The sequence below is a fragment of the Podarcis muralis genome, chromosome 15 (genome assembly GCF_964188315.1).
Source record: "Podarcis muralis chromosome 15, rPodMur119.hap1.1, whole genome shotgun sequence".
Taxonomy (NCBI): domain Eukaryota; kingdom Metazoa; phylum Chordata; class Lepidosauria; order Squamata; family Lacertidae; genus Podarcis; species Podarcis muralis.
The window spans coordinates 8,966,205-8,978,377 of NC_135669.1; the positions used below are offsets into that span (position 1 = coordinate 8,966,205).

Genomic DNA, 12,173 nt, shown 5'->3' on the forward strand with positions numbered 1-12,173 from the left:
GAGAAAAACAACTACCAGACTTTTAGAAGACATCTGAAGGCAGCCCTGTTTAGGGAAGCTTTTAATGTTCAACAGACTATTGTATTTTAATATTTTGCTGGAAGCTGCCCAGAGTGGCTGGGGAAACCCAGCCAGATGGGCGGGGTATAAATAAAATATGATGATTATGATTATGATTTTATTATTATATCATCATCATCATCATCAACACCCATTACAAACAGCCGTTTGCACGGATTTTTTTTTTTTTGGGGGGGGGAGTTGTGACTGTTAAAAATGCTATGATGCTGCTTTAAATGTTTAGTGTGGATGGGGCCAAAGGCAACAAATGTCATGTTGAAGAGGCACATCATCAGCATATGGCAGAAACTATTTAAGGTGCCAAGTGCACCACTGTGGGGATGGAGGTCCACAATTTAGGGGCTGCCATAATGCCCTCTCCAAGGCTGGCATTCCCTGAACTTCTGAGGGTGGTGGAACTACCAAGAAGATTCTCTCTGCCAACACCCAAGAGGGATACTAAGGGAAGAAGGAATGGCCCGGTCTTCCTGAGTGCAATGATCTCATAGTTGCTCTCTGCAGTGTGGTGTCAGGCTGCTGCCAGCAACTCCTGGCCAATTGCCCAGGAACGTACAAAGACAAGGAAATGTTTCTTACCATCCACTTTTTATTCAGTATTTACAGAGAGAGGCTATAGAACCCAGCCTCTTGGATAATGGCGCTGTCCTGCATGAATCTCCCACTTTCTCATTCAGAAGTGCCTTCTGTCTGAGCTCTTTGCTCTCTTTCAAGGGTCTACCTTCAAGGCTCGCTGAGTTCTGAGTGAGGGGGTGTCTGGAATGCTTTCTAAAGACAGTGTCCATCAGCTGTTGCCCCCCTAGTGCTTCCTCCTCTTCTCCCATTATTTCCCAACTTTCCCCCTCACCTTCCTCTGAGCTGTGACCTCCCTCAAACCCCTGTGGTAAACCTAAACTGTCTTCCTCTTCCTCCTCCCTCGAAGGGTCAAGCTGGGGAGGCAGTCTCCACCATTCCTCCTCTGCCCAGTCCCTGACATGTGGAGACAAGATGGGAAATACCCCATAGGTACAATTTTGACCTTTCTTATGCGGTTCATGAGTTTCTGCCAGAGAGAGTGGAAAAAGCCAGAGTTTGTGGTGGTGAAGATCTAAATGAAAACAGACATTAGCTAAGAAGACCCGGGACTACAACTCCCACCAGCCTAAGCCAAATGGTCAGTGATCAGGGATGATGGGATCTGTAATCCACCAACATCTGGAGAGCATCATGTTGACTATCTCTGTATTATTGCCTGGTGACTTTGGGCGAAACCCAAGGATCATGCAATTCACTCATGGCTTGTTAGATGGTATGCCATTGTGCATAAATATAATGTAACATTGCCTCATCATTGCAAATTCCTTGCTGTTTGTTTCCCCCTCCACTCCCTCCCAACAGTGTCATCTTGCAGAGATGTGAGGAGTGCAGGGTAAGTCTGTTTTTGCTCCTTCTGTCCCTAGCTAACCAACGTGACGGATGGCATTGCAAAAAGAGCCTGCTGCTTGGCATGGAGTCTAATTGGCTGTGATGGTCGGTGGCCGCAGATTTGTTTATAAACTAGAAAATCTACAAATTGCCAACCATCTGCACAGAACAGTGTGCTAATGAATGCCTGTAGCCTGCAGATCCATAAGCTGATTACCTGCACGTTACAAGCCCTTCTTCTCCTGGTTTCCAGCTGAGGTTATCTGTCTGAGTTTGAGACATGGAAATAAATTGTTACTTCACTGCCTTTTGCTCATTCTTGTGGATCTGCAGAAAGACCTGCCACTGAACCTGGATCCTGAGCCCTCTCATATTTTGATGGAGACAGCTGATTCTGCCTTGAAATTTACCTGCTCTGCAATGCCAATTAGCTCTGTGTGGTTTAGTTTAAGCAGCTTTGTGCCAGCTCCAGAGTGAAATAATATTTTGTCAGTGTTTCCGGGAATTCATATGTATATGAGATCCACAGCTTGTTGCTTCTGAAAGATGTATATGAAATATTAGGAAGCTTGAGGCTTCTTTCTGCTTCAAGTCTAGAGGGAGGCTGGGGAGTCCCTCACCACAACTCTGTTCTAAGAGGCTGGCCTAGTTTGCATGTAATACTAAGCCATAGTTTACCGCAGGGTTAGGGAAGCAGTGACCCACCAGATATTGATGGACTTCTTTAACTTCCATCATCCATGACCGTGGTCATGATAGTGGGGATTGCTAGGAGCTGGAGTCAAATAACACCTGGGAAGACTACAGGTTCCTCATCCCTGGTTTATCATTAAAAAGACAAACCAAAATGAGCCTCAGGCTTGTGTCATGCATGGCAGTGAGAAGGAGGCGACCTGAAGCTTCTGCCTCCAGTTTAGGTTGTGTTTGGCATGCCATTTCAATCATAAACTGCAGTGGACACTTGAAACAAGCCGGCTTCATGAACCCTCATTTGAACTTGGCTTGCTTCAACTAACAGTAGTTAAGATCAATCACAGTTTGACTGCTTTGGGGTAAGATGGCAAGCTGTGGTTAATCAGAAAAGGATGCAAAAACTGTCAGACTCCTTGCAGTCAAGCTAGAGGAGGTGGGGTGAAGATGAGAGCCTAAAGACTGGTTTAGCATTATGGCCATATCTGCCCATTGTTTCAGTTTTATTAGGAAGGAAGGAACATAAGAAGGGTTTGCTTCTCTTGCTCTGAAGATATCCCACATTTGTTTGTGATCTCCATCATTCAGCAGGCATTGGTTGTTTTGTGACTAAAGAAATCCCATGGTACCAATTTTTTTAAAAATGTTTATCATACTCCTCCTTCAAGGATCTTGGGACTGCCAACACAGCTTATCCTCACAATAAATATGTGAAGTAGTTGAGAGAAAGTGAGCATAATTGCCAAATGAGGGTAGGATATTAATTGGTTAATATCATTCCTCTAGATTTTGACTAAATTTGTTTAATGCGGATAGGCATCCTCTCATTTTTGTCCACCTTTGATTACTCAGTTCGTTTCTACTTCTATATGTTTGTATATTTCTGATTTTCTTGTTGCAGTCTATTGGTAACATTCATGCTTCACAATTTTAGATAAATTCTGAAATAAAAAGTAAGGTGTATTCATATACATGCAAAAAAATTGCAGCAGTTAGAACTCAAATATCACCAAATAACAATCCTGTCAGTTCCAGGATTTTGCAACAAGGTGTTCCCACTTTCCTTACCCTGTGCACCCCCTAAATATGTTCTAGGGGTTTCCCCAACCTGCTCTTACAGATTGGGAGAAATGTACAGGGGGTGATGGGGGAAAGTCCCATTGTGCAAGTAGAAATTCTGGACCTAATGGGACACATTAATTGGATATCACCCAATGTGTGAAAAGGCCCTTAAGGACAGCTGTGGATTAATCTTTCATTTAAGAACAGTACTTCTAAATGTTATCAAAGGTGCATTGAGCATAACATCTTCTTTTCCATAATGTCTAACTAGATTATTCCAGGAAGTCCAAAAGCAGGTCATGAAGGTAGCAGGTCTGACCTGCTGTTGCCTCCTCAGTGGATGTGAAGTGCTGTAACTTGTTTGAACTGATATTCATTGGCATGGTGTCTCTGAACATGGAAGTTCCATATAGCCATCATTGTTGACTGAGCCAAGCCCACCATTAGGCAAAGTGTACTGATTTCCTCAGGCAGCAGATGCTAAGAGGCAGTGGAGATAGCCCCCCTCAGCCCTCAAATGCTGCAGGGCAGAGCTATGTGTGCCATTTAGTCTGCCCTGTACCAGCATAACTACTTTGTTGCCCTCAAGTGTGCTAGCTTAGTCCAGGTGGCTTCTGTATGTGGAATGGAGGGCTGCCATCTTTGCACTTTGCCTCAGGTAGCAAAATGTCTTGGCCCAATACTGATCACTGTTGTGCATGAATTTGTCTAACCCCCTTGCAAATTGTAGCAGTAAATTTTATACAATGAACATACGATACGGAAATATGCTTTCCTCTGTCTGCCCTGATTGTACTGCCAATCAGTTTCAGTAAGTGACTAATGTTATCCATCATCTTCAGTTCTTGGAGAGGTGGGATATAAATAAAGCAAATCCATCCCATTAATCCACCCTTCATGTTTTATCTCTCCAGGTAGAATGGCTGAAGAATGAAGAACCCGTTGATGCTGAGCAGGATGCGAACATTGACACCCGAGCAGATCACAACCTGATCATCCGCCAAGCGCGCCTCTCTGATTCTGGGAACTACACATGTATGGCAGCCAACATAGTTGCCAAGAGAAGAAGCCTGTCAGCCACTGTTGTGGTGTACGGTCAGTGGGTGTCAAATGCTATAACTTCTTAGCTTGCAAATGCCAACCTGTTGATTGGTACAGTTCACAAGTTAAACAGCCCTGTCATCTTCAGATGAAAGGCAGTATACAAATTTCATTAAGAAATAATAATAATAATAACACTATCATTAAGTATAAGCATTATTTCTAGGGCTTGGGCTTGGCATAACTAGTGGGTTCTATGGAGATAAGAAGACTTATCAGATTGTTTGACACTTTTACTTGTCTCTCTGTGTGTTTTCTCTTCACAGAAACACAAGTAAACAAAAGCATCAGACAGTCCGATTGATCTACCTGCAGCATTTAGGAGATACAAAACAAAACAAAAAGTAAATGAATTCAAGATTGGAAGAAATGCTTAGACCCCTTCTGAACTCAGTTTGTGAATGGGAAGGAATTCATTTTAGTTACATTTGTTTCATTATTCTATTGATCATGAAATGAATGTATGTTCCTCCTTCACAAGACTGAAGCAGAGTTTAGAAGGTGCTTCCACTGTACATGTGAAAAGGGACTCCTTGGATCGAGACTGCGTGGTATTTTTGGATTCCACCCCCCCTCCCCCAAAGACTTATCTGTGATTAATGATTAGTAGAAAACCCCTCCTTCGCTCTTCTAAAAATATAATTTGGACCAAGAAATTGTGATATGCATTTTAATTAGTGAATAGAATAAACAGTTAATAGCAAGATCAATTTAAAAGCCATTAAAGAAAAGCTTTTAAACCCCATTGTTTGATTGGCAGTCCCAGAAATTCACGAGAATACTTGGGAGCACACCTCCTTGATAACACCTATTTCACTAAAAAGCCATTACAAACTGGCAAGCTCCAATACATAGTGCTAACTGAATATGTGAAATAACTAATTACTGAACTGACTTGGCGACAATGTTCACTAGAGTGCTTAGAAAGTGTCAATTAGAAAGGAACTAGTTCTATTTCAAGTTCATGCATTCCAAAAAGGAACTCATTCCTATTTAAGTTCATACTTTTACAAAACAAACTGTTTCGGTCTGAGTTCATCTGGGTGATTTCTTTTTAATTCAAAATAAGTTTATCCTCTGCAAAATATTTTTTTATAAAACAGCATTCAGAATGTTACAAGCTGTTGTGCTGAAATATTGGGTTCAAAAGCAAATCAGAGGCCACACAAGTGAGACATTTTTAAGACTGAATATCAACTAGTGAAGCTTCCCCCATAATTGTGTTTCCATAACAGAAAAGAATTACCCTGTTTAATGTATGCCAGTCACACAGGTCTAAAATGCACTGCTCCTGTTGGAAGAGAACAAATCTCTTCACCAGGAAATATATGGGAAGTGCCTCACATTGCTTCCTTCTGATTGCTTAGCAGCAGTGATTAAATGTCTAAACATCCTTAGCAATAGCAATGTCTCCATATCTGCCCAATAAGCTTTAGGAAATTGTCTCCACACTTTGCTTTCTAACTTTTTTCCCTAGATGTCTGATTGAAGCACTTTTTAAAAAGAAAAGCATGGGAGCTATTTTCAGATGTAGGTCAGAGACTTTTCAACTAGTTCAGTAAACTTCTTTGGACTGAGCTACTTCATTCCAAGTGCTGAATCATTGTGTGTCTTTGGTTGTGGTTGGGTTCTTGTTTTTTTTTTTTTGTTGTTGTTTTTTTTTGAAGGATGGCATTCACTATGAAATAAAAGGGGGAAAGAAAAGAAAAGAAAAGAAAAGAAAAAGGAAGTGTGGGGGTCTTAAAACCCCCCACAAACAACTGCAAGACTGACCACAAACAGGCAACTAAGTTCAAAGAGAACAGATGGCGAGTCGTTCTTGGCCCATGGACAGCCTCAGTTCTTAAGGGGGTGTTTTATGGCAAAAATAAAATGGATTTTGTGGCAAGTTAAAAACAAACAATTTTATTATGGCATAATCTTTTATACAGTATATTCCACTTCATTAGATTTAAGCCATTTTATCCAGGTGTGTGTTCAGATAGACACATTGGGGGGTTTTTTTGGGGGGGTGGTAGTAAAAGTGGGTTCAGAGGGAAATGAAATGCAGAAAAGTACAGTGATAATTACATACTTAACAACGCTGATTCCCTAAACAGTTCTCAATGTCACAGGCAACTATTTTATGAATAACCACTGTTAATTATCACTGTCTGTACATTTTCTGCATTACATTTCCCCTTGACCTCACTTCACAATCTGCCAAGTGTATATATACACCTAAAATTCAGGATAACACTTCATGCTACTGATGAAATGGACCATAATCCATGAAAATTAATGCAATAGTAAATTAGTTCACCTTTAAGGTGCCAGAAGACTCTTTGTGTTGCATCCAATGCAAGTTCTACTCAGAGTAGACACACCGAAGTTAATAAAGATGGCCAACTGTTTGCTCAATCTCCCGCCTCTGGATTTTCCTAGACAAAACTGATCTCAATTTATATGTTATTGCTGTTAGCCACCTTGGAGGGCCATTTGGTGGAGAGATGAGAAAGAAATGTAACAAATAAAAGGTAAAGGTAAAGGTACCCCTGCCCGTGCGGGCCAGTCTTGACAGACTCTAGGGTTGTGCGCCCATCTCACTCAAGAGGCCGGGGGCCAGCGCTGTCCGGAGACACTTCTGGGTCACGTGGCCAGCGTAACATCGCTGCTCTGGCGAGCCAGCGCAGCACACGGAAACGCCGTTTACCTTCCCGCTAGTAAGCTGTCCCTATTTATCTACTTGCACCCGGGGGTGCTTTCGAACTGCTAGGTTGGCAGGCGCTGGAACCGAACAACGGGAGCGCACCCCACCGCGGGGATTCGAACCGCCGACCTTTCGATCGGCAAGCCCTAGGCGCTGAGGCTTTTACCCACAGCGCCACCCGCGTAACAAATAAGCAAATACTAAAAAAGAATTACCCAGGGCCCCATTTGCAATATTCATTTAAAGCAGAGGGAGGGTGGCAGAGATAGGAGCATAGGAAATTGCCTTATACCAAGTCAGACTAGCAGTGACTCTCCACGGTTTCAGACGGGGGTCTCTCCCAGACCTACCTGAAGATGCTGGGGACTGAATTTCTTCATGCAAAGCAGATGGTTCAGGATCTGGATGTTGCCACATGGAAAAGATACTTTCTACCCAGGCAGACCATTGGTCCATGTAGCTCAGTCTTGTCTGCCCTGACTGGCAATTACTCTCTAAGGTTTCAGACAGGGGACTTTCATGTGGCACTCGGCAGATTACCCTCAAGGTAATGTGGCCCTTGGTGGGAGGGGAAGTTCCTCCCACCAAGGGTCAGTCAAAATAAAATTGTGCATCTATGGTTCCTTGTAACAGCTCTTTCTCTATAGGAGAGCTTGTTAATCAAACTTAGTATGGACCCCTAATGTTGCTTTTCAAACAGCCATATCTGAACTGGAGGAGAAAGTTTCCTGCCTCTTTTGTGCTTGGCTGCCTTTGTTCTCTTTAAAGTGCAGAATTATATTTCATTAAGTCAGATAGATGCCTAGACAACCTCGGCTCATTATTATTATTTTTTGCCTTTTGGGGAATCTGATTGTGCCTTAAGTGGAATGTGTTTGGAGAGAATTAGGGTGGTAGCCTCTCCTTTCTCATAAACCATCTCCCTGTCATCCTCAGCACCTCCTGGCATATGAGTCTGCCTCCTTCAAACATGACCACACATTGACACCAAGTTCTTTAGATAATTGCATCCCAGTGTTATTTAGGCAGCAGTGTCTACAACTGAGCTTTGGAATTTAACATGCAGGAACTTTTTTCTTCTCTTAAAAAGAGAGCTTGAGAATGGAAGGGCATGAAATGAAGGTTTGTTCTTTTCAAATGTTAATGTGATCTCCATCTCCTCCCTACTCCCCCACCTCCCTATATGTGTTCTGGTTGCAGTGAATGGGGGCTGGTCTTCATGGACCGAGTGGTCCAACTGCAACGTACGATGTGGCAGAGGATGGCAGAAGAGGTCACGGACCTGTACAAACCCAGCTCCTCTCAACGGAGGCGCCTTCTGCGAGGGAATGTCTGTGCAGAAAATTACCTGCACTTCACTGTGCCCTGGTGAGAAAGATGGTATTTATTACTATTTATTTAGAGTAATGAAGCCTAAAAGGCTCCTGGGGTGACGTTGTTGTTGTTGTTTAGTTGTTTAGTCGTGTCCAACACTTCGTGACCCCATGGACCAGAGCACGCCAGGCACTCCTGTCTTCCACTGCCTCCCGCAGTTTGGTCTAACTCATGCTGGTAGCTTTGAGAACACTATCCGACCATCTCGTTCTCTGTCTTCCCCTTCTCCTTGTGTCCTCAATCTTTCCCAGCATCAGGGTCTTTTCCAGGGAGTCTTCTCTTCTCATGAGGTGGCCAAAGTATTGGAGCCTCAGCTTCACAATCTGTCCTTCTAGTGAGCCTGGGGTGACTTACGTACAGTCAAAGCAAGACAGTCCCTACCTGCTGGCTTACAATCTAAACACACAGACCACACAAGGCAATTAATTAATTTTTAGAATGTATTTATAATGTTGTACTGTTTTAGTGTTGTTAGCCGCCCTGAGCCCGGCTTCGGCTGGGGAGGGCGGGATATAAATAAAATTTATTATTATTATTATTAAAAGGGACTGGGAGGGAAGAGGAAAATCAGAATCCAGACACAGGCACCAGTTTCTAAACAGCTGTTCTTCTAATGATCACCTGGCACAGTTCAGAGGCAGGAGGTGCCTAATGGAACTAAGCCTCTGGCAGAGCTGGAGACATGAGCCCTGGGTCTTAACTCTCCCACTGAGGCAGCCTGGTGGAATGGCTGCCCCAGGTAACAGTGGAGGAGAGAGGAGGCCTTGTGGAGCAGAGCCAATGGGGTGAGGTCTGACAGGCCTACATTTAAATGGTTCACAGGCCCAGTTAACTGTTAAAGATGATCTTGGAAAACTGCTACAAGGAAACTCAGTTAGGGGGCATTTGAGGAAGTCAGTTAACAATGGATTTTAAAATGAACTTTAGAAGGAATATGTGTTCTTATTTTTGTTTTTTCTTTCTTTCTTGTAGTATTGTAATGTGTTTTCTTTTGTATGTTTTATATGTTATATCTGTTAAAATCAATGAAATTTTTGGAATAATAATAATAATAATAATAATAATAATAATAATAATAATAATAATAATAAATGGTTCACAGGCCCATGGTTGAAGTTGGGGAGATGGGGCTGTTATCCTCCTGAGCTCTTTGCAATATGCAAAGTCACCTGAGGGTAGGGATGCAAAATAAATTCAGTTCATTTTACATTCTCATGCAGACGTACCTAAAGACAACAGTTTCTGAAACAATGCATGAAATGATATACGCTGTCCTTGGAAATTCATACTCTTTCTTTTTTTTCTTTTTGGTGATTTTTTTTTAACAATCAAATAGTTTATATAAAAATTTGTTAGGGAAAAGTGTGCATTTTGAGGCATATATCTGTGAAGAAACACTCAGGCAAAATGCTTTCAAAATGTGTTTATTGGTGAAAACTGCATACAAAGGTGTGTATTATTAGTTGACACTAAAATGCTGATGAATTTTCATGAGGATTAAAAAAAATCACAAATGTTTTCCTTTTTTAAAAAACATGTTAGCCTACAATCCATTACATGATATACCAGGGAGCATGGCCAATGGTCATCTCTGTGTTTTCCTGTATGTGTGAGGATCCCCCCCCCCAAAAAAAGAAAATTTACCAATATGCACTGTCCAATTTTTAAAATGCATGCATATTTTCTTTAGGTTTCATTATCTAAAACTCATTGAACACTGTGGGTGTCTGTTTCATATCTACAGGCTTTAAATTGGAATTTATTGAATCTAGCATTTCTTTTGAACTGGCTCTGTTAACATGCATAATTGGGACACGGGTAACATGAAAAAGAGCTGAACAGGGAGTTGCAAAGACTGTAAGACAGGAAGTGAGCTGTTCTAAGCCAGTTGTTAGACATATTGATCCTGAATATCTTGTGGGTATTAGCAAGAGAACTGCAAGGCTAGCTGTCATGTTTCAGGCACATGTCAGAATTATCTCAACCCCTAGAGCTGATTGGACCTTGGATTTTTTAACTACTATTCCCTTCACTCTAAGGGACTATTCAGACCTAATGCCAACCATGCTTTGGTCAAGTTTGAAAAACCTCATGTTGGGCTGAGTGGAGTCGCTTTGCTTGTTTTCTAGCAAGTGGGTCACTGTTGACTAGGCAGGAGAAGAGGTTGGTGCGGTGCAAATGCAGAAGCAGGATTGCCTCCACAGGCATGTTTGCACTGCTCCAACCTCTCCTTCCTGGTAAGCAATGGCAGCCCACTTGCCAATAAGATAGCACAGTAGGTCTGCCCCATCCTGTGACCTACTTTGGGGCTTGAGTAGAGTAATTGTGGACCCCAATATATCAGCTCGCCTTTCTGCTGAAATAAACATTTTGGTATGTTCTGCATTCCAAATTGCTTTTCCTTCTACATCATGTGGACATGGGACATCATGTGATTGCAGATTTCTCTATTGGTTAATGATGAAAGCAAATGATGTAAAATTGGTCAACTGTGAACCCTTTCCTGTGATTCCAAATTAGTCTGAAAACGAGTCTCCAACTGTCAGCATTTCTCCCAAGATCAATTTTGGTTCTGTTTCTTTCCTCCTTCTTTTTTTGCTTCAGGCAATCTTTCTCTCCCTCTCAAAAACATTGTAGCTGCAGCCCAAATGAATAGAGGAAAATAGCACAGAATTTTGGGGAAGAGATACAACCTAAAAGAAGCCATTTAGGCTTCTCTTTGATAGCAGATAAATTTTAGCACATGTAATCTTGTACAGCAGTTTTGAGCTTTAAATTCAACTTCACTAGGTTTTTTGCAAGGTTTTTTTCCCCTCTGCAAAAAGATTTTATTCACCTTTTTTGCATGGTGTAATTGAGGTCTAGTATATAACACAAACAGATGGACCATTCAGCTTTATGTGTTCAGTTAATAGTTACATATAAACCTTCTGTGCACATTCAAATGTCAGGGAAAAGAGTTCTAGCCTGCTGTTGTCCCTGACATTCTAGTTTTCTGTGGTTAGGGGATTATTCTACAGCAAAGCATTCAAACATAGGTTTTCCTCCTATAAGCTGAAATGTTGCAGCTCAGGGATAGTTATAAACACCTGCTATGTTGCTGTAGTATAGCTTCCATCCTCCTTGATCAGGCATAGGAAAACTCAGCCCTGCAGATGTTTTGGGACTACAACTCCCATCATCCCTAGCAAACAGGACTAGTAGTCAGGGATGATGGGAACTGTAGTCTCAAAACATCTGAAGGGCCAAGTTTCCCTATGCCTGTCCTTGATCACAGACCATACTGGCTGGGATTCCACAACATCTGGAAAACAGCATGTTGGTTACCCCTAAACTAGAATATAGATTCCAAGTTGCCAACAAGATACTGAGGTGAACAATGGTTTGTTCAAAAATGTAAGCTTTTGAACTTTCATTCTCTGCATCTTACTTGGGGATGAGGAGTTGGGGCGCAGGAGCATATAAGCCTGAGGGACACTGCAGTTTATGCATGATCTAAAACAAGGTTTATGTATTCAGATTAGTTATACCTATTTAGACTTAGCTTTGCTAAGATATTGGGATACTGGATTATGTTAAATTAAACTTTACTCAAAGTCTGTTGATCCCAATGGTCCTCCCGAGGACACACACAGAATATATAACCATGAGTCATTGGACAGGAGGACCTATACATTACTGCTGGACTACACCTCCCATGATCCCTGACCATTGGCTAGGGCTGATTGGCTTTGGAATCCATCAAGAATTAGAGGGCTAAAGTTCCTCACCATTG

The 12,173-nt window shown here is 42.0% G+C and overlaps 1 protein-coding gene across 5 annotated transcripts in view; it reads left to right on the forward strand.

Moving 5' to 3' along the window:
• Nucleotides 1-12,173, forward strand: part of UNC5D (unc-5 netrin receptor D) — a 422,213-nt gene that overhangs the window by 292,754 nt on the left and 117,286 nt on the right. For 3 of the 5 annotated variants that reach the window (XM_028707671.2, XM_028707672.2, XM_028707673.2), the window contains 2 exons: nucleotides 4,149-4,329; nucleotides 8,225-8,392. In XM_028707671.2, the coding sequence (XP_028563504.2) occupies nucleotides 4,149-4,329; nucleotides 8,225-8,392 (349 nt within the window). The remainder of the gene's footprint in view (nucleotides 1-4,148; nucleotides 4,330-8,224; nucleotides 8,393-12,173) is intronic. The other 2 variants (XM_028707674.2, XM_028707675.2) reach the window with 1 other exon arrangement.